Raw genomic sequence first — 23,305 nt, forward strand, 5'->3', positions numbered from 1 at the left:
CAAAATTTCAAATCAAATTCAAATGTGTCAAATGAATCGTCAAACAGAACTGTCAAGGATCCCCACCCTAGAGAGCTTTTATGGTGGCTTTTCCGCCCACCATGCATGAATCAGTGCCTTCTATTAAAAGATCAGCCTACGGGCGGACTTTTGTTTACTTCATCAGCTGTACATACTTAGATATTGGGTTAGATTCCGTTTCATATTTTGTCGGTTGATTTTTGGTTTTAACTCTTTGATTTTTGGTATTATTTATTATTGTAGTGCAAAAAACTAATTATTTTGGTGTTAGTGACATAAACTACTACCAGATATATGGTCACTCTCGGTTTCGCATAAAAAATAGAAATTTTAAAAATTACACGTTGTGTAAGTGATTTAACCTAAAAGTGCCCATACATTTTTTACTTATCGTGATTTTTGTGTGTTTTTTAAGACTCTAACAATTCATCAATAAAGCTTAAGTGGGTGTGTTTTTTGGTGCTATGCCTCATCTTTGTTGTGTTCCTGGTGGAAAGGATAGTTACTAAGGATGGTTATTATACTAGGCAGCCTAAAGTGTCGGAAAGAGCAAGAAAAGTGGGTACGAGTTATAAATCAAAGAATTTTTATTGAAAATATCTTTAATAAATTTAAAAATAATATTCTCCCCATGATGGGATTAATGAAAACTGGACAATTATGTTTATTTTATTCATATTGTGGAATCTCCACTCCAAGTGTTGTTGGTTCAGCTTCGATAGATTCAAACACGTAAGTAGGTATTATGATCTAGGGAAAAATAAAGAATAAGTATATTAAAGATCATGAAAAAGATTATTATTTTGAGTTCAAATTTTAAAAAAGATTTTTGTAAAGACAAGACTGATACAGTTTAAAAGAAGAATGTGTTTTTGTTTGATAATATATAATGTATGTCAAGCATAACATATATTTGTGCAGTAATTTTTAATGAATAGAGTTGATTATTTATAATACCAAATTAATATCAAATATTTAAGTGATGGCTGAATACAATATGAATAAAATAACAATAAAATTGGTATATTTGCATAATACAAAATTAAGTTTTAAGAATAAAGGTGTTACTAAAAATACCAAGAAATTAATATTTCTTTGTTTTAATTGGTCTAATGTTATTTACATTTTATGTAAGAATTATACCGTATCATCGAAAAAAATCGGCGTCTAGTTGGCTTGGACATGAACATCGATGACATTCCCTAAATAACTGTACACATAAAATAATTAACTAGAATTTTACAATCTTGGAAAATTTGATATTCTTGAACCTTGTTTCTAAATATTCTAAATTTTTTGATTTTCTTGGGATTTAGGTTCGGGAAAAACGATGATTAAGTTTTCATTTGGTTTTTCATTATTTTTATTTGGTTTAAAAAAAACGTTTCGGCTAACATTATAGCCTTCATCAGTGTTGTGTCATATGAAAAAAATAGTGTCGAATATAATCCAAAAATTGCATATAAAATATTCACACCACGCACATAATGTTTACTGCGTACTCCATAGTCAATGTAGATAATTTTAGTGTTAAGAATAATAATTTTTAAAAAATATGTGGTCATCTTTTGATAAGTTTATATTAGTTTATTAATTGCAGTAAACATTATGAGGTGTGAATTATATTGTATATGTAATTTTTTGGATTATATTCGACACGATTTTCTCATATGACACAACACTAATGAAAACTATAGTTAGCCGAAACGTTTTTAAACCAAATAAAAATAATGAAAACCCAAATGAAAACTTTCATCAACGTTTTTCCCGAACCTATCTAAGAAAATCAAAAATTTTATAATTTAACATATAAAATGCCAGCGATCTTCATTTCATAGCCATCGCTGACGCCTTTTTTTAGATAATATTGTATTATTTGTAAATATAATTTTTCGAACATTGATACTTGCAAAATATACATATAAATTTTGTGAATGCAAATAATAATACATCACTATTAGTAGATATTAAATGTTTTTGTTAAATTAGATCGATTTTCAAACCCCAAAATTTAAAATATATTTACATTTTACCCATTATCTTATGTACCTATACATTATTTGTACATTGTAAAACATTTGCTGCATTTGTATGGTTCATAGTTTATTTGCCAAAGTATTTATTACTATAAATAGGTATATATGTTGTAGTTATTAACTGTATATTATGTATATTTCATTTAAACTATATCATTTTTAAAATACAAACCAAAAATCTGAGGAATAATTATGTTTTCCATGTATTCTACAATATATTTATTAATCCGTTATATCTAACTAGCGTGACGTCATAAATCTCGCCCGCAGGCTGATCTTTTAATAGAAGGCACTGCATGAATACATGGATAGCATTATGCAGTGCCTTCTATTAAAAGATCGGCCGGGCGCAGGCTTGGACATCACGCTACGCAACGGATTAATTGTAGAATACATGGAAAAACTGCCTCAGTATTCAGGTGGCCAGACTGCTGACCACCAAAATGATGATAGTTAAATGATGAACACATACATAACTACGGTTAATAACAACACTGTTGTTGTAATAATACTCTGCGGCAAAATAAACTTATGAACCAATAAACGGCTGAAATACAATGCACAAATAATGTGGTATGAGTACATAGATAAGTGAATCCTTGTTTTATATTTTGAATTTCGATTTAATCGATAGTAACAAAAACGACTAATATCTTGTAGTGATATTGCATTCAAAACTTCTAACTGTAAGCAATGTTCGAAAATGTTCAATATGACCCCAATCAATATAATGTATTATCTAAAAAGGCGTCAGCAGCTGTAATGGCATTACCTGAGCATGGTATTCTAAAATTTTTGATTTTCTTGGGATTTTAGGATTCAAGGGAAAAACGCTGATTAAAGTTTTCATTTTGGGTTTTCATTATTTTTATTTGGTTTAAAAAAAACGTTTCGGCTAACTATAGCCTTCACAGTGTTGTGTCATATGAGAAAAATAGTGTCAAATATAATCCAAAAAATTACATATACAATATAATTCACACCTCATAATGTTTACTGCAATTAATAAACTAATATAAACTTATCAAAAGATGACCACATATTTTTAAAATTATTATTCTTAACACTAAAATTATCTACATTGACTATGGAGTACGCAGTAAACATTATGTGCGTGGTGTGAATATTTTTATATGCAATTTTTGGATTATATTCGACACTATTTTTTCATATGACACAACACTGATGGGGGCTATAATGTTAGCCGAACCGTTTTTAAACCAAATAAAAATAATGAAAAACCAAATGAAAAATCAATCAGCGTTTTCCCGAAATCCTAAATTCAAAGCAAAAAATTTAGAATATTTAGAATCAAGGTTCCAGATATATCAAATTTTCCAAGATTGTAAAATTCTAGTTAATTGTTTTATTGTACAGTTATTTGGGACCATGTCATCGATGTTCATTTCAAAGCCAACTAGACGCCGATTTTTTCGATGATACGGTATAATTCTTACGTAAAATGTAAATAACATTAGACCAATTAAAACAAAGAAATATTGATTTCTTAGTATTTTTTAGTAATACCTTTTATTCTTAAAACTTAATTTTGTATTATGCAAAATATACCAATTTTATTGTTATTTTATTCATATTGTATTCAGCCATCACTTAAATATTTGATATTAATTTGGTATTATAAATAATCAATACTAAATAATCAATACTATTCATTTCAAAATTACTGAACAAATATATGTTATACTTAACATACATTATATATTATCAAACAAGAAACACATTCTCCTTTTAAACTGTATCAGTCTTGTCTTTACAAAAATCTTTTTAAAAAAGAACGTGAACTCAAAATAATATAATCTTTTTCATGATCTCTAATACACATATTCTTTATTTTCCCTAGTTCATAATACCTACTTACGTGTTTTGAATCTACTCGAGCTGAACCAGCAATACTTGGAGTGGAGATTCCACAATATGAATAAAAATAAACATAATTGTCCAGTTTTCATTAATACCATCATGGGAGAATATTATTTTTAAATTTATTAAAGATATTTTCAATAAATCGTGGAAATCTTGATTTTATAACTGCTTCAATACCCACTTTTTTGTGCTCTTCAAGGACACTTTAGGCTGCCTAGTGCTAATAACTATCCTTCCTGGGAACACAACAAAGATCAGGCATAGCACCAATAACACACCTCCATAGCTTTATTGATGGTGTTAAAGTCTTAAAAACTACACACAAAAAATCACGATAAGTAAAAACGTATGGGCACTTTAGGGTAAATCACAGCACGTGCACATGCGGGCTGTCAGGCTGGTAGTGGTTTATCGCTTCAGCTGAAAAATAGTGATTTTACACCTGGCAATAAATAATACCAAAATCAAAGAGTTAGTTTTTGCACTACAATAATAAATAATACCAAAATCAAGTTAAAACCAAAATCAGCAAAACAAAATATGAAATCAACCGACAAACGGAATCTAACCGACAATATCTAACATGTCACAGCTGATGAATCTGTACAGCAAAGCAAGGCTGATCTTTAATAGAAGGCACTACATTATGCTTCAGAGATATGGAAGTGGGAGAATGAGCTTCGACGAGTGCGCATCCAAATTTTTGTCGACGGCAAGATGGCAGACATCTTCCAGGTCTCGCTGTCACTTCCCTTCTTTAATTGATATCTGTTTGTTTTGTTTTGTTTTGTTTTTCGTTTGTGTTGTTATCTAGTTAAAATTTATTATTATCTCAATTATTCTAAACACTAATTCAAAAAGGATTGTTGTATATTCATAGTCATTCTAAGAAAGCTAATACGCCGGGAATAATGATTAGTTTTCATGTGTAAGTTTATACAACATAATTGTGTTTACAGATGATTCAAAACTGTTTATTTTTAGTTTTCCTAAAGGCGATTTGTAAAAATCGTGATTGTAATTGGGAATGGTCAAAAATAAGTGTATGATGTGGCCATTTAAAGAGGATGTTTTTATTACGTGTGGAGGAAGAAGATACTTGGAATCAATGTTCGTGCTTCTGTAAAACAGTGCACTCTTATAGTGTCCATGAAAGCACAAGTTCAAGTGTACCAGAAATATATCAAATAAGATTGGTCCTTACTTGACAAGAAGATTATTTGGAGGAAAAGAAAACATAAGATAGGGTATTTTAATCGAACAGCGAAAATTTAACACTTTTATTGTAAAGTTTGTTGTAGGTAGTTGTAGTTTTGTGCTAAATATTTCTAACATTAGCAGCAGCCGTGTTCAGAGTGTCAAGAGGAGGAGAATTCAGTTAATTAGATTTATGCACAGTTACAGGTATGAAGGCTTTTTCAAACATAGTATCGAGTTCTATAGTCAACATTTTTAGTATTCCTACAACTGTAAAAACAAGGAACATTGGACTGAAAAAATGGCAAGATTTATATAGGAAGAAAGGGTATTATGCCAATAAGAAAATTAAATCTGTAGGCAGAAGTTTCTTATTTAAAAACTGTTATGGGGCATATATTAATTTGTATCTGTGCCACAAATCACTGAGAAAAATCATATAATATTCATAATTGTTAACGAGATGATATTTAAAGAGTGTTAAAAATGAGACTATTAGTCATGAAGCTTACAGTGTTACTTTGTTTCAATATTACACTTTTATTCTTGTAAAATCTATGATGAAGTTCAAAAGCATTTTGCAATGGCCTTAAATTGTGAGTTGTGAGCCAGGATTTATAGTAAAGGTATTTGATGCAATGAAACTTAATCGGTACCTTCCAGTATGTATTTTAGTAAGGGGATTGTCAATCCCATGTTTTTAAATAGATAAAATACAGGCCAAAGTTGACAATATTACAGTTGAGAAGAAACTATTTTATCTTAAAAAAAAATTTCTTAAAATTCTGAGATCATATAATCTAATTTTCTTAATAATAAATTAGGTATATGTACATACAGAATTTTGTTATGGACAAATAAGGATCGACAAGCTTCTTTTGTGCAAAAAATAAATGATTTTTTCTAGTATTACGACAAACCATAATGTGTTTTACAAACTTACCGGTAACAGTTTTTGTTTATAATAAAATATTTAGGAATAATTTGGGTTGTTTATCAATATATTAATGACTTGAATTTTGACAAATCGAATTTGTATCAAAATAATTTTACGAAATATAAAATTGATGTTCTATTACAAGATTGAGTTTTTATTGTCGACAAAAACCAGGATAAATACTAATAATAATACCCTTAATAAAATCAATGATGTTTATGTATTATGAAAATATTTGTTAGAGGACATGTTATGTAACAGTTTTTGAAACATAATTTGAAGGGACGAATAAAAAAAATAAAACAAAAACATATTTTTTCTAGGTTTATATTAAAAATACAAGGTAGATAATCATCAAAAATAATTATGAACCAAATGTTTTTTATGAATATACAACTTGAACAAAAAGTTGTTTAGAACAATTTTTACCAAATTTGCAAAAATTTTAAATTGAAACGCGTAATTCAGTACAAGTAAACATGAAATATTGTAAATACTTATTTAATATCATTTCGAGTGTTTAACGACGAAAAGGTCATCTGACCGTAGCGTCTTTTGTCAGAATATTCGTATATTTAGTGTATTATATACCAATATTGTACGCAGTTTTGAAACTGATAATTAAATAAAATATATTTACGGTGAAACGCGGGTGAAACTGGGCGAAACCATGGAAAACTTTTGAAGAACCGTTGAAGATCCGTTAAAGTCGGTTAAAATTTAAATACAGAATTTAGAGAATCTATTTGAAGTTAGGTTCGTATCACTTGGGTAGCTGGTGGCTAGTAGTAGTCTATGCCATTAGTACTTTGTTTTACGGCCTGACCTGTCAGGGCCATTCGGCCGTTGTTTTGATTATTAGCATCAGGGTTCGCCTGATGCCTGATTTAATTTTGACTGATTATTAATTTGATTTGATGTTTGATGTCATATATTTTCGTTTTGGGAGCGGGAGCGGGATCTCTCGTTATCGTCGTAATATCTGGAAGATCCGTGCCGTTCGCTTCTTCGAAATTTACGATTCAAACAGCTAATATTTAATTGTTACTTGTTTTAAACAAGTACGATTTTTTAAAAAATAACCGACTATAGGTTATTGAACGTAATGCAAGGTTATTAGGTTAACTGGTGAAAAAAAAACTACCTTTAAATAACCGGTTATTTTAGAGGAAAATACCGGTTATTCAAAAAACCGGTTACTTTTGCCCATCTCTAAATTTAAATTTAGTGAAATTCTATCATTTATTATGGTTAGTTAACATTATAGCTATTTATGTAACTAGTACCTAAAATGATGTTTTTTAGGACGAATCATTACTGTTTGCGGACGAGGCGTTAGCCGAGTCCGAAATAGTAGATGAGTCCTAAAAAACTACTCAGGCCCAAACCCGTGTTACATACACTATTTTGTCATACGCTTTTTACAGTTTTTTAGAACGCATGTTGCAAATTTTCCATATTTGAAATTATAATGTTTGAAAAAGTTGGCTTATAAATTCATATCTTAGTAACGAGGTTTGTTTATTTCATCGCATTTTGACATGTCATTCGAAATTTGTCACAAAATCCACACAAATTCATCAACAATTTAGACATTTTAGTCCATAAAGGTTGCCATGACGACCTTTACGGCCTAAACCGAAAAAGAAACATTTTACGGACTGAAATGAGTCCGTAAAATAGCTGTTTTTGGGGCGTATGACAAAAATATGATTTTGTCATAAACCACTATTTTACGGACTTCATTTCAGTCCGTAAAATGTTCTTTCGACTAGGCCGCCCAAGTCGTCATGAAGCTAAATATCTAAGTCATTGACTGGTTGTTTTATTTTTGTCATTCGAAATTTGTCACAAAATCACATAAAATTATACATATATTTATAATTAAATTATTAAATACTAACAATATCAAAAGCTAAGTTATTTGTTTAAAGTAAGTACCTAGGTACCTATTTAAAAAGAGGCTTTTAAATTAAAATATTCTTAAATTACAGTCACAAACAAGACATAATCATGTGGTACATTTTTTTGGCCTAAGACAAGCATATTTTCTATACAACTCAACTGGATTGACAAAAGCGTTCCTTCGTTCACCACCGGAAACACTCTTTTGATATTAGTTTTTGTATCCGCAAGGGGTAACTAAAAGGCAGCTGTTGTCTTTTTTCTATGATGTCTTGCACTCGTAGAGAGTACAATTCTTCTCTTCTACATGCTCCACAAGGCCAATGACAAGAGCTACCTAAAAATCAAATACAATGGAATAAGAAACCATCTATATATTTTAAAAATCATTATCGCAAACTTACCTTAGTAAGTAAATAAGTTTCATCACTAGCCGTGGCCAAAAAATCACCGATCTCTTTTATGGATAAAACCTTAGACTTTTTAGGCTCGTAACCAACCGAATTCCTCTTCAAAAAAGCAATAAGTTTTGGAAATTTGTCAATATAAATATCTTCTTTAACACTTAACACTGCTCTCAGCATGGAATATTTCGACCAAATTGGCGATGGTTTGAATGTTTGTGACTGTAATTTAAGAATATTTTAATTTAAAAGCCTCTTTTAAATAGGTACCTAGGTACTTACTTTTTTCGTGGAAATAATTTAGCAATACATCTTCATTTACAACGAATACGCCATTTTTGTCTTTCCATTCATTAAAAACATCATATTCTTTCTGGTAAATGGCACGAGACTTCACAGGAAGTAAATCCAACACGATTTCTTTGGCCTTATTAGCAATATGTTCCGAGATTTTGGAACATTTTTAAAATTGTTGATGAATTTGTGTGATTTTGTGACAAATTTCGAATGACATGTCAAAATGCGATGAAATAAACAAACTTCGTTACTAAGATATGAATTTATAAGCCAACTTTTCAAACATTATAATTTCAAATATGGAAAATTTGCAAACTGCGTTCTAAAAAACTGTAAAAGCGTATGACAAAAAATAGTGTATGTAACAACGTACCCTAGAGATATGTTTTTAGGACTCATCTACTATTTCGGACTCGGCTAACGCCTCGTCCGCAAGCAATAATAATTCGTCTAAAAAACATCATTTAAGGTACTAGTTACATAAATAGCTATTATTTGTAGTTTGAATCTCTCTTGAAGCTTAGACTAAGAATACAAAATTGAAGTTCAAGTAATGAATGAAGATAATCTTTCATTATTTATTCATTTTAATCTCTTTATTTTTCTTTGGTATTTGATTAAAATAAATTGGTTGTAGATTGTAGAACTTGTGAGTTGTGTGGTTTATTTGAACGTTAAGTAATTACTAGTTTTAATATCATATCCATGTCTACTCAAAAAAGTGAGGTTAGCATTTTTATTTAAATTCATTTTGTACATATACATACTTACATTGCTACAATCTCTATTTAATCATGCGATTTAACTAAGTTTATTATCTAAATTTGAAGTAGACCTATGGAGTGTAGAGGTAAGTAAACCTATAGGAAAACTAAATATTAGAGGTGGGTTGTGAAATCGCAGTCCGCTACTTTGTCACAGCTCCACCAACGTCGCAGTATGTGACTGCTCCAGTTCCAAGAAAATCGCAGTGACATTTCGGAGCAGTTTACAAGTTTAGGACATCTGCGCTCGTGAGTAGCAATAGGAGCAATAGCAGGCAATAGTGTAAATTCTGAAAATGCTCCTAGCCCCGTCGCCCGGTCAGACTGTTCCAGTCACAGTCGTCGCAGGTCGCAGTCGACTGGAGCATAGTATATTGAGTATATTCTGTGTACTGGAGCTGTTGGGAGTTTGGGAACGGGAAACGTAGCAGCGTTCGCTTTTTCTTTCATGAATCTAAATAAGATATTTATGTATTATATATTAATCACAAACAGATGTTTTTGACAAAGGTAATTTTTAACTTGTTAGTATGTTTATTTGTTAGTTAATTTTGTATCTGTGTTTTGTTGTATATCCTAAATCTTTTATTTGATCTTATACATTCATATAAGTTTTATTATTTATATCTATTTTTAAGGTCTGATGATGGCTAAATAGCCGAAACCGGTCACTAATAAAGATTTTTTTGACAGTTTCGACTTTGAATTGAATATAACATTAAGTTTTTACCATGGGCCACCACTCTGTGAAAATGAACAGACTCTTTAAGATATTTATAGCAAAGTGCTTGGTACTTAGAAACACTCAAATTCTTCTGAATAGACTAAAAAAATATAGCAACATCTATCAAACTAAGACATCAGTATAGTACCGTACAGCCGCGATTTTAAGAGCTCTAGGGGCCCGTAGTTCGGAAAAGTTCGAATCTTGTTCGCAAGGGCCCGGGAGGCTTGGGGCCCGTCGGTGACTTACCCCGATTGCACAGACGTTAAAATCGCCACTACTGATCGAAATAAAAAACGGCGTCCAGTTGGCTTGGAAATGACAATCGATAACATTCCCCATAAATTTTACATATAAAATGCCAGCAATCTTCATTTCATAGCTATCGCTGACGCCGTTTTTTTCGATCATACGATATAAATAAATAAAAACTAGACGATGATGTTGCCTATCATAATCACACCTATAGTCCTGTACTTTTTTAGTAAATGCAACGAACGATTGCCCCGAACACCGAGTGCGATTTTTCGGAGCAATTAACCTATAAAACTACATTTTTAATTTATAGGTTAATTGCTCCGAAAAATCGCTGCTACTTGTCACAGTGCTTTTATTGGAGCAGTCGCAGAGCGTAGCAGCTCCACAAAAATCGCAGACTGGCCCACCTCTACTAAATATTTAGTTTTGCTAGGTTAGGTTATTTGAATAACCGGTTAATTTGTGTCGGTTAATTTTGTCAAGTTATTATTTTTTAAAGATAATTCCGGTTAACCTATAACCGGTTTTTTACCAATAACCGCCCATCTCTATTTAAATTGCCCCCCGTATGGTTGAAAACAGCAAATTGATATTTGATTACTTATAGATTACCACCTATATACAAAATGACAGGAAGACCTGGAATATGGCGCCCAACTTGATTAGACCTTCTGCGCATGTTGACGCTCATTCTCTATCCCTTCTATTTCTCTGATTATGCTCCTTCCTTAGTCTTCTTATTCAAAGGTTGCTACAATATTATAATTTACATTTTTACAAGGGTATTTTCATGTACCGGCCGGATAGCTCTGACAGCTGTGGCCATACAACCGAACAATCATATAAATAATTAAATGGCATTAGCAGAGGGCAGCAGTCAGAAACGCTAATTTATATATGATAAAGTATGAAAACCCCTGTTAACAGGCCGGATAGTCTTAGTAGCTTAGGTCTTCAAAATAAATTAAAAAGAAGATGTATAAAATATGTTTCTGTGGTTTAACCTTTAACCCCCGGAAAGTTGTCATTTATGATTAAATGGCAATTTAAAAATCGATAATTCATTAAATTTTTAAATTAATTTTTGTATTAACACGCCTCTAAAAACAAGTCAACTAATTTTAATAGAAATGCTACAGTTTATGGATTCTTATTTAGGTATTTATTTTGTGCTGGACATATGATTATATTCGTTAATTGTCCAGTAGATGTGCCTTTTCTGAAATGTGATATTACTTTTATAATGTTTCGACGAAAAAAATCAGTCAATAAGAAAAAATTGGAGCACAAATTATATTTAGTAAGGAGTAATGTCATAATTTGTTATAAAAAATATAAATTATTTATCGTTTTAGGCTAGAGAATCTCCGGAACCCACATTTGATCTATCTGATTGTGATTTAAATAATGTGCCCAGCGGTGTTTATTCCCTTTGTAGGGTGTTTTGTAAGATATCTCTCCACCTTCAAAATAATCAACTTAGTTCACTTTCGGGAGGTGGTGACTTGAAAGACTTGTGTAACTTAATAATTTTAGATTTACATAATAATCTTTTTACATTGTTGCCAGCTGATATGAATACCTTAACAAATTTACAAGTAACTTTTATATTTTATAAAATCTAGAAAGTAATAGTTTTGTTTTAGGAATTATATTTACAAGAAAATCAGTTGAAACATTTACCAGAAGCTTGTTGCTGTTTGGTCAATTTAAAACATTTAGATATTTCTAAAAATAGACTAAAAGATTTATCAGAGAATATAGGAAATTTAGTTAATTTAAGAATACTTAAACTTGAAAATAATCCTGATTTGAAATATTTGCCAAAAAGTATTTGCAGGGCACAAAGACTCATTTTAATTGAATTAGATGTTGAAGGATTTTTATATCCACCGATTGATATAATTAGGGAAGGTACCGAGAGTATTATGAGGTACATTTGTAGTGGTAAGTACTTTTTTAGTTTTCTGTACTTTAACATTCTAAGAATAGTTTTATATGTTTAGATATTGAATTTCCCTATGTCTCTCCCAATGATGTGGAAGATATTCAACTAGAATTACCTAGTAGCAGTTTAGAAGAGGTTGATAAGTTTCAGGTAATAATTATTTCTTTACTTCAATACCTACCAGTTGCATTACATCTTCATTTAGATATTTCTTTTTTGTTACAATTTTTATGTTACCATTTACATTAGCAATCTTTTTTTCAGGAAAAAATATGGGACCTTGAAAAACAAAAGGCATGTGTACTTTTTAGTTTCTTTTTTATTCACTGCTTTCATCATTGCTATTAGATAATACTTGAATTTAGTACAAATAGGGTAGAAACAATTTATTACTTTGTTTATATATAGATCTAAAGCTATTTTCATATTTCAGTTGATGAAAATGCAAGAATTTTTAGAAATAGAGAAAAACAATGCCCTTTTACAGAAACAGGAAATTGAATTTTCAAATTTACATAGAGCTAATAAAGAAAAGGTAAATAGATGGTATATAGTATATTGTTTCAAATATATTATTTCTTGGTTTTTAGCTTTTGTCTTCTATAGCGGCGCAACAAACAAAATTAGATAATAAATTGAGCAAAATACAACAAAAAAAGGAATATGAACGTTTTCATTTAATCGAGCAATTACAAGAAGGTAGTTTTTTTACTGATTTATTTTTGAAACTAATAATGGTTTTCTAGCTGAAAATAATGCAGATGAGGCAATAAATAAATTACTGGCATTAAATCAGGAACCTCAGATACAACTTTTAGAGAGGGAATTGGAAGAAGAGCAAAAATTGATAATTGCTGTTAACAGGTGAGTAAGTTATACATTATTATGTTTTTTTATATGTGTATATAGTATACAAAATTCTATTACAGACATCATGAATCTTTGTATAAAGATGATATATTAGCTGCCATGCAAGATATTTTATCGCAAGAAGCAGAACTATTTAAAAAGTTTGATAATTCCAGGATCGAAACATCAAGGAGTATTTTAGAACAGTATGTTAAAATAATTTAAATGAATTTGGATTTTAAATGAGAACTATTTTTTTAGGGAACTAGAAAAAGACTCCAAACTATCAGAAATTCTACAGAATCAGGACTTACAGAAATCAAACTTGGTGGCAAAATTATTAGAGGATAGTGATTTGCAAAAAGTTGCTGTGGGTACCTTGCTAGAAAGAGGAGATGCTCGTAGCTGGGGTCTCGTTCAACAAGTTAGACTTGTCGAGTCCCAGCTTCTTGCTTTAACCAATATTGAAATAGATAGGAAGAAATTAAAGATAGATGAGCATTTGGTAAGAGTGTGACTCTAAAAAAGGATAGATGATTTTGCAATTCATGCTTTAATTTTAGAATGACTTGTCAGAAAAACGGCTGAACCTCTCAATACTTCTTGTAGAACTACTAGACCAACAAAAGGAAAGGAGAGCACAACTTCTGTCTACTTTGCGAGCCATGGAAGAGCAAAATACAAACAATGTAGATGATTTTTGGTTGAGACAGTATCAGAGGCTTCTGGAAAGGTACATCTTTTTCTTAGTAACTGAATACCTACATTCATATTTTTATATTTCGTAGACTTCCTGAAGGCCTTTCACATGCCCAAAAGAATATTGACCAAAAGCTGGCAGAAATCCTTTTAATAAATGGAGTTTTACATTGTTTACCATTTCTGGCAAAATTAACACAGTGCCAATCTAACACTAAAAATATCACCGAAAATGATTTGATTGAAGCAGGCATATCAAATGCAGTTGATCGATTAAAAATAATCGATGCACTTTGTATATACTCCAAGGAGCACCTTTCTTGTGAGTTTACACCATCAGCTCCACTTCTTGAAAATGAAGGGGCCTCAGCACCTCCACTTGAACACATTACACCATTTAATAGCTTAGAATGTGTCATTTGTATGGAGGTTGAGGTAATATATTCAATGTAGTAAGAATTATTTTGATTAAAAAAATCTTTTTTGTAGTGTCACATTATTTTTGTGCCGTGTGGTCATTTGTGCTGCTGTTCAAACTGTTCCTTACTCGTAGCTGAATGCCCATTGTGTAGGGCATGCATAGAAAGAAAAATAACTATAATGGAATTGCATTGAAATTTCTCTGAATTTGTTAACATTTTTTAAAATTCTTCAATACTTTTGAAAGCATTAATATATGCTTGACACATAATTATCTATATTTATGATACTTCTATTTAAAATTCACCATTTCCCTTATATATTCTTATTTTGTAACATACCTTTTTATATTGTTAATTCTATTTATCGGTTTTATAAATTGTTAAAAAAATATATAGATTAGAAATTGTTTTATTTCTTTTTTTTTACCTTAAAATAAATAAGATTCACACAAATTCAAACAAAAAAACTCAGTCTCCTGTTTCTTCATCCACAATATCATCTTCCTGTTCCTCCTCGACTTCTTCATGGCCATTTTCATTAGGTTTCTTCGATTTAGGTTGTTTCTTACCCTTCGATTCCTTAAAATCTAAAATAAAATTATGAGAGAATCTTCTGATTTATATTCCAGCATAAAGAACTAGTTAACTTACCTTTTAGGACCCTTTGTAAAGGGTCGATGAAATCCTCAAATTCCAATTCCTCCAAAGCTTTTATTACATCTTGACCTAATAAGGTTTTCCGTTTTTCTCGTTGTGCTTCTTGTGAAGCCTGTGAAGTAAGAAATAATACAAAAACTGAAGCGGCTCTTGAGAGAGCTGCCCTAGCGTCTTTGCCAATAATAACGTTGTCCGGTAGAGATTCTTTAATAATTCTAGCGACGGTTGCGCCAGGTAAATTTAGGTCTTCTAATTTCTCAGCCATTGTTAATTTTAATGAATATAACTACGATATCGTAATATAAAACTAAAACAATCTCACGATACAAATTAGAGAAGCAAAGCAAACAAAATTTAATAGGTTAGTTTCAAATTTTATTTTAAAATGAAATGTCAGATGTCAGATGTTTCCCGCCACTGCAGAATTTTTATTTTCTATTTCATTCTCTTCGCTATAAAGTAAGAGAGGTGCGATAAGAATTAAGATATTTGTTATCCTTTTTATACTTGCTATAAAGATAGAGATAAATAGTTTTTGAAAATCTTCATTCCTAAGTTCCAATCTAATCAGAAAAATTAACATTTAAAAACATTTCAAAATTGATTAATAATTCTTGAATTAATCAGTTAGTAATAATTATTATATTATCAAGAAGATATTTTGGTACACCGAGTTCTCTTTTCAATTAAATTGAATTCAACCAAATCGGATTTGATAGATTACTTATATTAACATTTATTTTGAAACTTAAAATGTTGTATCCTACTTTTATTACTAAAATTATTAATTATTTATTAATTAAATATACATGCCTACATTGTATATAGATGTATGTGTATATAAGCTGAAAAGTATTCCCATATGGAGTTTATTTTTAGCAAATTTGGAAAAATTCCATGCATTTTGCGTAATGTTCGTTCATTGAAAAAATGTTAAAACGGTTTACAATTTTTACATGAGATTTATTTTAGGCTACAAAAAATGTTATGCTATTGGGACGGTCAAGGTTGCCTCGAATAAGTTCATATGTTTAAAGTTAACGTAATGTATTCATCGCGCTGATCATGCTTGCCATAGCGAAATAGAACCATTGAATATCTTCTACCTATACTTAGGTAATCATTATAATTCGCGGTGGGTCGGATAGAGATGTGGTACCTACCACTATTAGTTTACAGTTCTGAATAAATCTTAAACAAATTGCACAGTATTTTGCAAAAATTTTTGGAGCTTGTGTGTATAGAAATATGGTAACTTTTTAGTGTATTCATATTTTTGAATTGAGAATGGAAACGGACACTTTTTTAGCTAAAAAGTAAGTGAGCAATGAATTAATTAATTTATACATTTATATTTACCGTATCATCGAAAAAAAAATTGGCGTCCAGTTAGCTGGGAAATGACGATCAATGGCATTTCTCAATATAAAATGACAGCAATCTTCATTTCATAGCTATCGCTGACGCTGTTTTTTTTTCGATGTCCCATAAGTATTTGAAATATAGATATATATCGTAATCAACATTTTTTTAAAATATATTATTTTCGGCTTTTATCAAAGTGTAAATTTATTTTTTTATTATTATTTAAGAGATATTTATAATCATTCATAAAATTCCAAAAATATACAGGGTGTCCCAGAAATAAGTGCAAGTATTTTAAGGGGTGGTGGTGGATCTCGACAAAAGAAATATATTTTCTCTTTATTGTTTTTCAAATAAGTCCAAAATAACGGAGATATTTTACTTTGAAAATTTAAAAAAAAAAGATTTTTTGCTAATATTTTGAGAAGCACTGGATCTTTTCTGGATTTTCTTTCTTGTAAATTTAATCTAATACCTATGTTGTCATATTATCAAGAAATTATGTTTTTAACTAAAAACTAAAAAAAAATCCAAAAATTTTGAATTTTCAAATTTTTTTTAACTATACTACCAGTTAAAATACTTGCACTTATTTCTGGGACACCCGGTATACTATTTTTTTAATTTTCAAAGTAAAAAAACTCAGTATTTTGGACTTATTTGAAAAACGCTTAAGAGAAAATGTTTCTTTTTTTCGAGATCTACCATCCTTGGAAATATTTGCACTTATTTATAAGACTCACCCTGTATATCGATGTTGAGTCATACTTCATAATTTGAGACTCGCTGTATAATTTACTGATTTATTTCAAATTAATTAGAGAATTGATGGATGGTATACCGGGCGCGTCTAAAAAGTACCCCTATAATTTTTTATTTTTTTAGTTAAAAAAAGGAGATTTGGTATGTTAGTATATGACATAAATTAGGATTGATTGACGTATTCAATAGTTTTCGGCCACTTCTTGTTTCATCGGAAATGACTACAACTTTTGATTTCTAAATGGCACCCTCGGTATTTTTTACTTTATTACAATTAGGGAATGCAATCCCGCACCAAAATCTCAATCCCGCAGACCTGCGGGATTAAAGCAATCAATCCCGCGGATCCGCAAAATTGCGGGATTGTAAACAATAAATGCTCTTCTTTTCTCTCTTTGATTTTGAGATGCGGTTTTGACCAGGTTTTAGACGCATTTATTGTGATTAAGATGCTATGTGGTTTTCGAAAATATATTTAGCGAATTCTCGTATACAGGGTGTTTTATAATAGTGTACAAATTTGGTCAAGAATTTTTTTTACCGAAAATTTACAATTTTTGAAAAATCGAAATTTTAACTATGTAGGCTGTATTGAAATTAGAAAAAACAATTTGATGTTTTTTTTCTAATTTTTTGTTTTAAGAAAAATACGATTTTTTTTTTCGAAAAATTTGCATTTATAGTCCTAAATAATACATTTGGTCCTAAATGGTACAAAAGGCATTGTACATTTTGCATAGGCACACAATATACTGATATAGCGTGTATCTTCTAGCTGTACAGAAATTTGGACCGATGTATACAGGGTGTTCAAAAAATATATTTAATATTAAATAAACTTAAATTTTATTATAATTTATCTACTTATTTTATAAATAAAAATATTATTCTGATGTTGAAGATTTTTTTCAACTTCTGTTAGTTATCTGCTTTTAGATACACTCTATATTAATAATTTTTTGGCATATGCAGAATGTACAAAGCTTTTTGTACCATTTAGGACAAAAAATTTTCGAAGAAACATCGTATTTTCCTTAAAACAAAAAAAAATAAAAACCCGATCAAATTGTTTTTTCTATTTTCAATACAGATTAGTCGTACTTAGTAAAAATTTCGATTTTTTAAAAATTGTAAATTTGCGGTAAAAAAAAATTTTGACCAAATTTTCACACTCTTATAAAACACCCTGTATACGAGAATTCGCTAAATATATTTTCGAAAACCACATAGTATCTTAATTACAATAGATGCATCTAAAACCTCGTCCAAACCGCATCCCAAAATCTTTTTTAGTTCAAGAGATATTCAACTTTAAATTTACCCTAAAATTTTGCTTGTCCCGATAATTATGTCCGGTACCTAGTTTATTTGACGAAATTGTCCACAAGTACTAGTTAAACGCTTTTCTTCACTTACGCACGCCAGAAAGAAATCTAACAACTAACCTGTCTAACCGCGGAATCACAGAGGGATCCCGCATTTGCGGGATCCAGCATTTGCGGGATTGCATTCCCTAATTACAATACATTGTACAATATTATTTAGTTAATAAAAAGTTTCAAACAAAATGGTTATAAAAATAGAATAGGAAACAATAAAGACCATTTTTTCACAAACAATGACAAGACTTACCTACATCACAACAATACAAAATAGGAGTGGACATATCACAATTCATTTTGTGGAAACAAATTGGTATCTAAAATACTAATTTTCCTGGTTTCTATTTTTGGATCGTTGGCATCGCTTGCTGATTCCTTACCGTACCGATGATGCTGGAAGGCACTGAAGGCAGTTACACTATATAGTGTACACTAATGTAGGTAGGGTTGTTGTTGTGTGTGTGTGAATGTCTACAATAGTGTACACTGGTGTATACGGTTACGAGTTTTTATTGTTAATTTAAGGTTACGAGTTTGTTGAGGGCTGTCCGACTAATTTTTTCCTTCTGTTTTTATATATTCCCCTCACTACTTCAATTTTTATAAAATAATAATAAATATACATGTCTATGTGTATCATAGTTGTAGGATTTCTTATTTTGTGTTGTAGGTATACGATAATATTTTTTATTTGTCTACCGTCTCTGTATATTAACGCTATCTTTTCTTGATACCTACAGTTCTGTTATCTGTGATACCTACTGTTACAAATATTGTAATATAGGATTACCTTATTATCGTTATCGTATGCCATTTTAAATACGGCATTTTTATTATGAGTGTATTATGATAATATTGACATAAGTGAATATTTACATGCCGAAATAACAATAAGGATATATAAAATAAAGCTGAACGGTAACAAAATAATATGCCTCTTTTACTTATTTAAATGTTCTTGTTCTTTATACATATTTATTATACAGGGTGACAATTTGAAAACGAATAGTATTTAATATTACCTCTACCGATGATAGTATGAAAATTTGGCAAAATACGTCAATTTACATATCAAGGGGGATAATTTTTGAGGCATTTGTTGTCGTGTTACTTTCAACCTTTTGACCCCCAGGGCACCTACCCCTAAAATTTTAAATGGCAACCCCTATTTCTTTTACCAATTTTGTGTTCTTTATAAAATTCTCAAAAAAACAATGCAGTTTATGTAGAATTCTATAAGAAACACAAAAATGGTAAAAGAAATAGGGGTTGCCATTTAAAATTTTAGGGGTATGTGCCCTGGGGGTCAAAAGGTTGAAAGCCGACAACAAATGCCTTAAAAATTGTCCCCCTTGATATGTAAATTGACGTATTTTGCCAAATTTTCATACTATCATCGGTAGAGGCAATATTAAATACTATTCGTTTTCAAATTGTCACCCTGTATATATTTTCTTTATGCGCCATTTCAAATAAGTCAAAAATATCCAAATTATTTTACTTTGAAAATAAAAAAGGTGATTGTTTTAATTCTTTTTTTCTGTTTTTTTGTTCCTTTAAATTTATTTTTAACTGAAAAGTTAAATATTTTTCAAAAATGTTTAACTTTTAAAAAAAAATACAAAAATACAAAATTTTCATTTTTTTTACGAAAAAAAACTTCTAGACTACTTACTTACTTACTTCTAGACTTAGATTATTTGAAGAAGGTAGACAATCGTCTCGATATCGATCGAAATGATTCAATCGAGAGTCGATATAAATTAAAAAAAAATTATGTGTGCACTATGTGCGCATATTTGAAGTGAAACTTTTTCTTATTTCCGTCTGTCGGTTTGAGGACTCAATTCGGGTCGAGTTTGGTTCCAATCGACCTATAATTAAGAGAAATATCTTGTTGATTTCGTCCATTTAGAGGCATCGGTTCGAAACGTCGATGGCGTCATCCTGTAGCTCGTTCCCAATTATGCCGAGATCGACTCACATTTTTTTTCAATATCAAATCGTTAGTCTTGCCCTGATGAAGATGTAAACGAAACGTCGTGTTCAACTTTGCAGGTTGGGACCGTGTGCACCGTCGCTCACATAGCCTATACCCATCAAATTTGGTCGCGATCGGACGACATCAACTTTTGACGTTTCTGACGTCAAAACTAACTGTCACAGTGACACGTGTCGTACACGGTCAACTTGGCTTTGATTTGATTCATTGATGATGGAGTTTCGTAGTGCATGCAACATCGTCAAAATATCACGAAAAATGGGGCTCTTTGTGTGCCTCGTCTACATTCCGAGTTTCAGGCCCGTATAGCTCACATGGGGCCCGAGTTACGACGCCTCAAAGACCAATTAAATCGGACGATTTCTTCGTCATTGATGATGGAGTTTCACAGTGCATGAAAAGGCGTCAAAATATTATGAAAAGATGGGGTTCTTCGAGCCACATCTACATTCCGACTCTAACTTTAAGAGAATGTAGCTTACATAGGGCCTGAGTTACGACGCTCCAAGATCGTTACCACTTTTCCTCTCGCGTCTCGTGTGTCACGGCCTCCAATTTTTACTCCCAGTTTCACTTAAAAAAAAGTATTTTTTTTATCTTAATAATTAATCTTAAAGATTATACTCTTTCTGTTTCAATCAATGTTTTTCTTTCATATTATTTTTTGTCAGTTATTTGCCTTTATCAAATATCTTAGAAAATCAAGTTGTATACGCCACTGTTTTTTTAACACACCAATTAATGACTAGATTGTACAGATTTTTATTGAGCAACAACTTAGTTTTATCAATATTTACATCAAGTTTAATTTAAAATTCAAATTGAAAAAAATATTTATGTTACATTGTAATTTTTAAATTTTTAATAAATCAACTACCTGTTACTAAACAATAACAAGAAAATTGTTTGATAATTCTGTTCTGTAAGTTGATAGGCAGACGATGAAATAAATTTTGCAATGAAATGAAACCCCAAATACATAATGAAAACAAAAGACTACCCAACTAGCAAATATAGTTCCCAGTCCTTTTTAAAATGTCACTGCCCCTAAAGTATAGTTCCTAGGTCCACTCTGCTACTTAAAATGTTACTCTATAAGGAATAGTCACTTTGAAGTATATTTCGAGAGTGACCGGTTAGTGCCTACATACCATAAAAGTGGAAAATAAACACCCCGATTGAAAGTCGCAAACATGTAATTTAAAGAAGTGGCTGGAACTACCCGAATCTTCGAATATGACACCATAAAAGACCAAAAACTTTATAGTAACTTTTCAAAGTTGGGGTTACTAACAAGTGCTACCATAATGCCTCCATTAAGTTTTTGTTACTTTATAGTAACAATTTAAGTTACGGAGTAGTCGCGGCCACGACACCTGGTTACTTCTAATTTATAGTAGCGTTGAAAGTAGCAAAATGGTTACTGCTACCTTCCTAGGTCACTATAAAGTAGCCGTCGCTCATCCATTGCCACTAAAAAGTCACGGGGATCAAAAACGGCTACTTTATAGTGACCGTAACTTAATATACCCTAATGAATGTAATTGCCTCAGATTGCATCGTGTGCTGCTCTGTTTTAGTGTTTTCTTTTACTTACTTTTAAGCTTTATTAAAATTTTGTAAAATCCCTAAGGTGAATAAAAAGAAATTTAGATATTCTAGTACTTTCTACCGAAGAATTAAACAAAAGGAATCACTCACAGAGCCGATGCATCAACATCAGAAACAAAAACTACATCTTTCTATATTCCTGAACATCATAAATGAGGCATTTTTGAAGCTGTTTCTGTAGATGAGTGTAGTGTTAGTTCATCTGAAACTGAACCTCAGAGGAGAACTAATTTGAGAACCAACAACAATATAAAATAAGAGCTAAAAGAGTGGGCGTTAAAATACTTTATACCTCATGTAGCTCTGAATAATATAAAAACACTAATAATAGAAAATACACAATAAGTAAAAAATATCTTCAAAGGACAAGGCGGAACGTTATCTTGGCAAAAATCACTTTATAGTTCCAAAGAATCGTTGACCATGTAGTTCCAAAAAAGTTATTGTTTCTATAAAGTCGCCTTTGGATAGCTACAATTGTCACTTTATCAATCCGAAGATTTTAAAGGTCCAAACGGGTAGGGTTGGCCTAATATCATGAGTTTTATGTACGGTGCTAATATGCTATTATTCCCGGTACTTTGTGGAAGCATATGGAACTATAAAGTATTTTTCGGATTAAACGGCCATATTTTTTTCATGAATTTTTAGACGAACAGCCAAATGGCTGAAACATTATGCGTTTTTCAGCTAAATATACCTAGATTAAAGCTTTTATCCTTAGTTATTTTGTTATTTCTGACGGTGGACTAATATTTTAAAGTTTGACCCCCGATTTCAAGCAAATTATTATTATTTTTTAATTACAAACATGAGTTTCTATTGCAAATAATATAATAATTTGAAATATTTTGAGAGGCGCTCGAAAATGTTGTTATATAAACCCACTATTTTATTCAGTAAAGTTGATTGCGTTCTGGAATTTACCTAAAAAAGGCGTTAAATCGCACGGTAAATAACAAATAACGAAAAATAATGGCTTCCATAATTATTTTCCATCATAACATTTATTTTTATGAAATGTGGAATTGCATGAAGAGGTCGCGGCGAATAAAGTTCAATAGTTTAACGAAAGTTTCACATGTCGGTGGATAACACTTGGCTGACACGAACCCTCGACTAGGCAGCTTCGTAACGGATAAGTCGCATTCACCAGTAGGCTACTTTATAGTAACACATCA

General features: G+C 30.8%; 3 protein-coding genes across 4 annotated transcripts in view; 2 read left to right on the plus strand and 1 right to left on the minus strand.

The window, feature by feature from the left end:
* The first annotated feature begins 11,439 nt into the window (after window positions 1-11,439).
* LOC115880622 (E3 ubiquitin-protein ligase LRSAM1-like) lies at window positions 11,440-14,751 on the plus strand. Of its 2 annotated transcripts, XM_030897898.1 has the most exons (13): window positions 11,440-11,727; window positions 11,783-12,025; window positions 12,074-12,374; window positions 12,434-12,525; window positions 12,640-12,669; window positions 12,809-12,910; window positions 12,966-13,074; window positions 13,122-13,239; window positions 13,305-13,430; window positions 13,486-13,729; window positions 13,788-13,957; window positions 14,013-14,358; window positions 14,413-14,751. In XM_030897898.1, the coding sequence occupies exons 1-13, from the start codon at window positions 11,608-11,610 to the stop codon at window positions 14,536-14,538; spliced, it is 2,127 nt and encodes a 708-aa protein (XP_030753758.1). In that variant the 5' UTR covers window positions 11,440-11,607; the 3' UTR covers window positions 14,539-14,751. The 2 variants fall into 2 exon arrangements, with proteins under 2 accessions (XP_030753758.1, XP_030753759.1); XM_030897899.1 differs by lacking the exon at window positions 12,640-12,669.
* LOC115880623 (DNA polymerase epsilon subunit 3) lies at window positions 14,730-15,382 on the minus strand. Its single transcript, XM_030897900.1, has 2 exons — window positions 14,997-15,382; window positions 14,730-14,932 (listed from the first exon to the last, which is right to left on the minus strand). Exons 1-2 carry the CDS (start codon window positions 15,265-15,267, stop codon window positions 14,814-14,816), a joined length of 390 nt encoding a protein of 129 aa, XP_030753760.1. The 5' UTR covers window positions 15,268-15,382; the 3' UTR covers window positions 14,730-14,813.
* Window positions 15,383-16,037: 655 nt separating this feature from the next.
* The window catches only part of LOC115880585 (ATP-dependent translocase ABCB1-like), a 60,961-nt gene continuing 53,693 nt past the window's right edge, over window positions 16,038-23,305 (plus strand). The window contains exon 1 of the mRNA XM_030897845.1: window positions 16,038-16,318. Coding sequence (XP_030753705.1) covers window positions 16,290-16,318 — 29 coding nt within the window. The 5' untranslated portion in view covers window positions 16,038-16,289. The remainder of the gene's footprint in view (window positions 16,319-23,305) is intronic.

The sequence above is a fragment of the Sitophilus oryzae genome, unplaced genomic scaffold, assembly GCF_002938485.1.
Source record: "Sitophilus oryzae breed Bouriz unplaced genomic scaffold, Soryzae_2.0 scaffold_1639_pilon_pilon, whole genome shotgun sequence".
Classification (NCBI taxonomy): Eukaryota; Metazoa; Arthropoda; class Insecta; order Coleoptera; family Curculionidae; genus Sitophilus; species Sitophilus oryzae.

Bases quoted from the DNA above. Each gene is read 5' to 3' on its own strand.
- LOC115880622 (XM_030897898.1), top strand. From the start codon at position 11,608: ATGATTATATTCGTTAATTGTCCAGTAGATGTGCCTTTTCTGAAATGT. The intron at 12,526-12,639 runs GTAATAATTATT...TCTTTTTTTCAG, and splicing joins AAGAGGTTGATAAGTTTCAG to GAAAAAATATGGGACCTTGA. The intron at 14,359-14,412 runs GTAATATATTCA...TCTTTTTTGTAG, and splicing joins TCATTTGTATGGAGGTTGAG to TGTCACATTATTTTTGTGCC.
- LOC115880623 (XM_030897900.1), bottom strand. From the start codon at position 15,267: ATGGCTGAGAAATTAGAAGACCTAAATTTACCTGGCGCAACCGTCGCT. The intron at 14,933-14,996 runs GTAAGTTAACTA...ATTTTATTTTAG, and splicing joins TTTACAAAGGGTCCTAAAAG to ATTTTAAGGAATCGAAGGGT.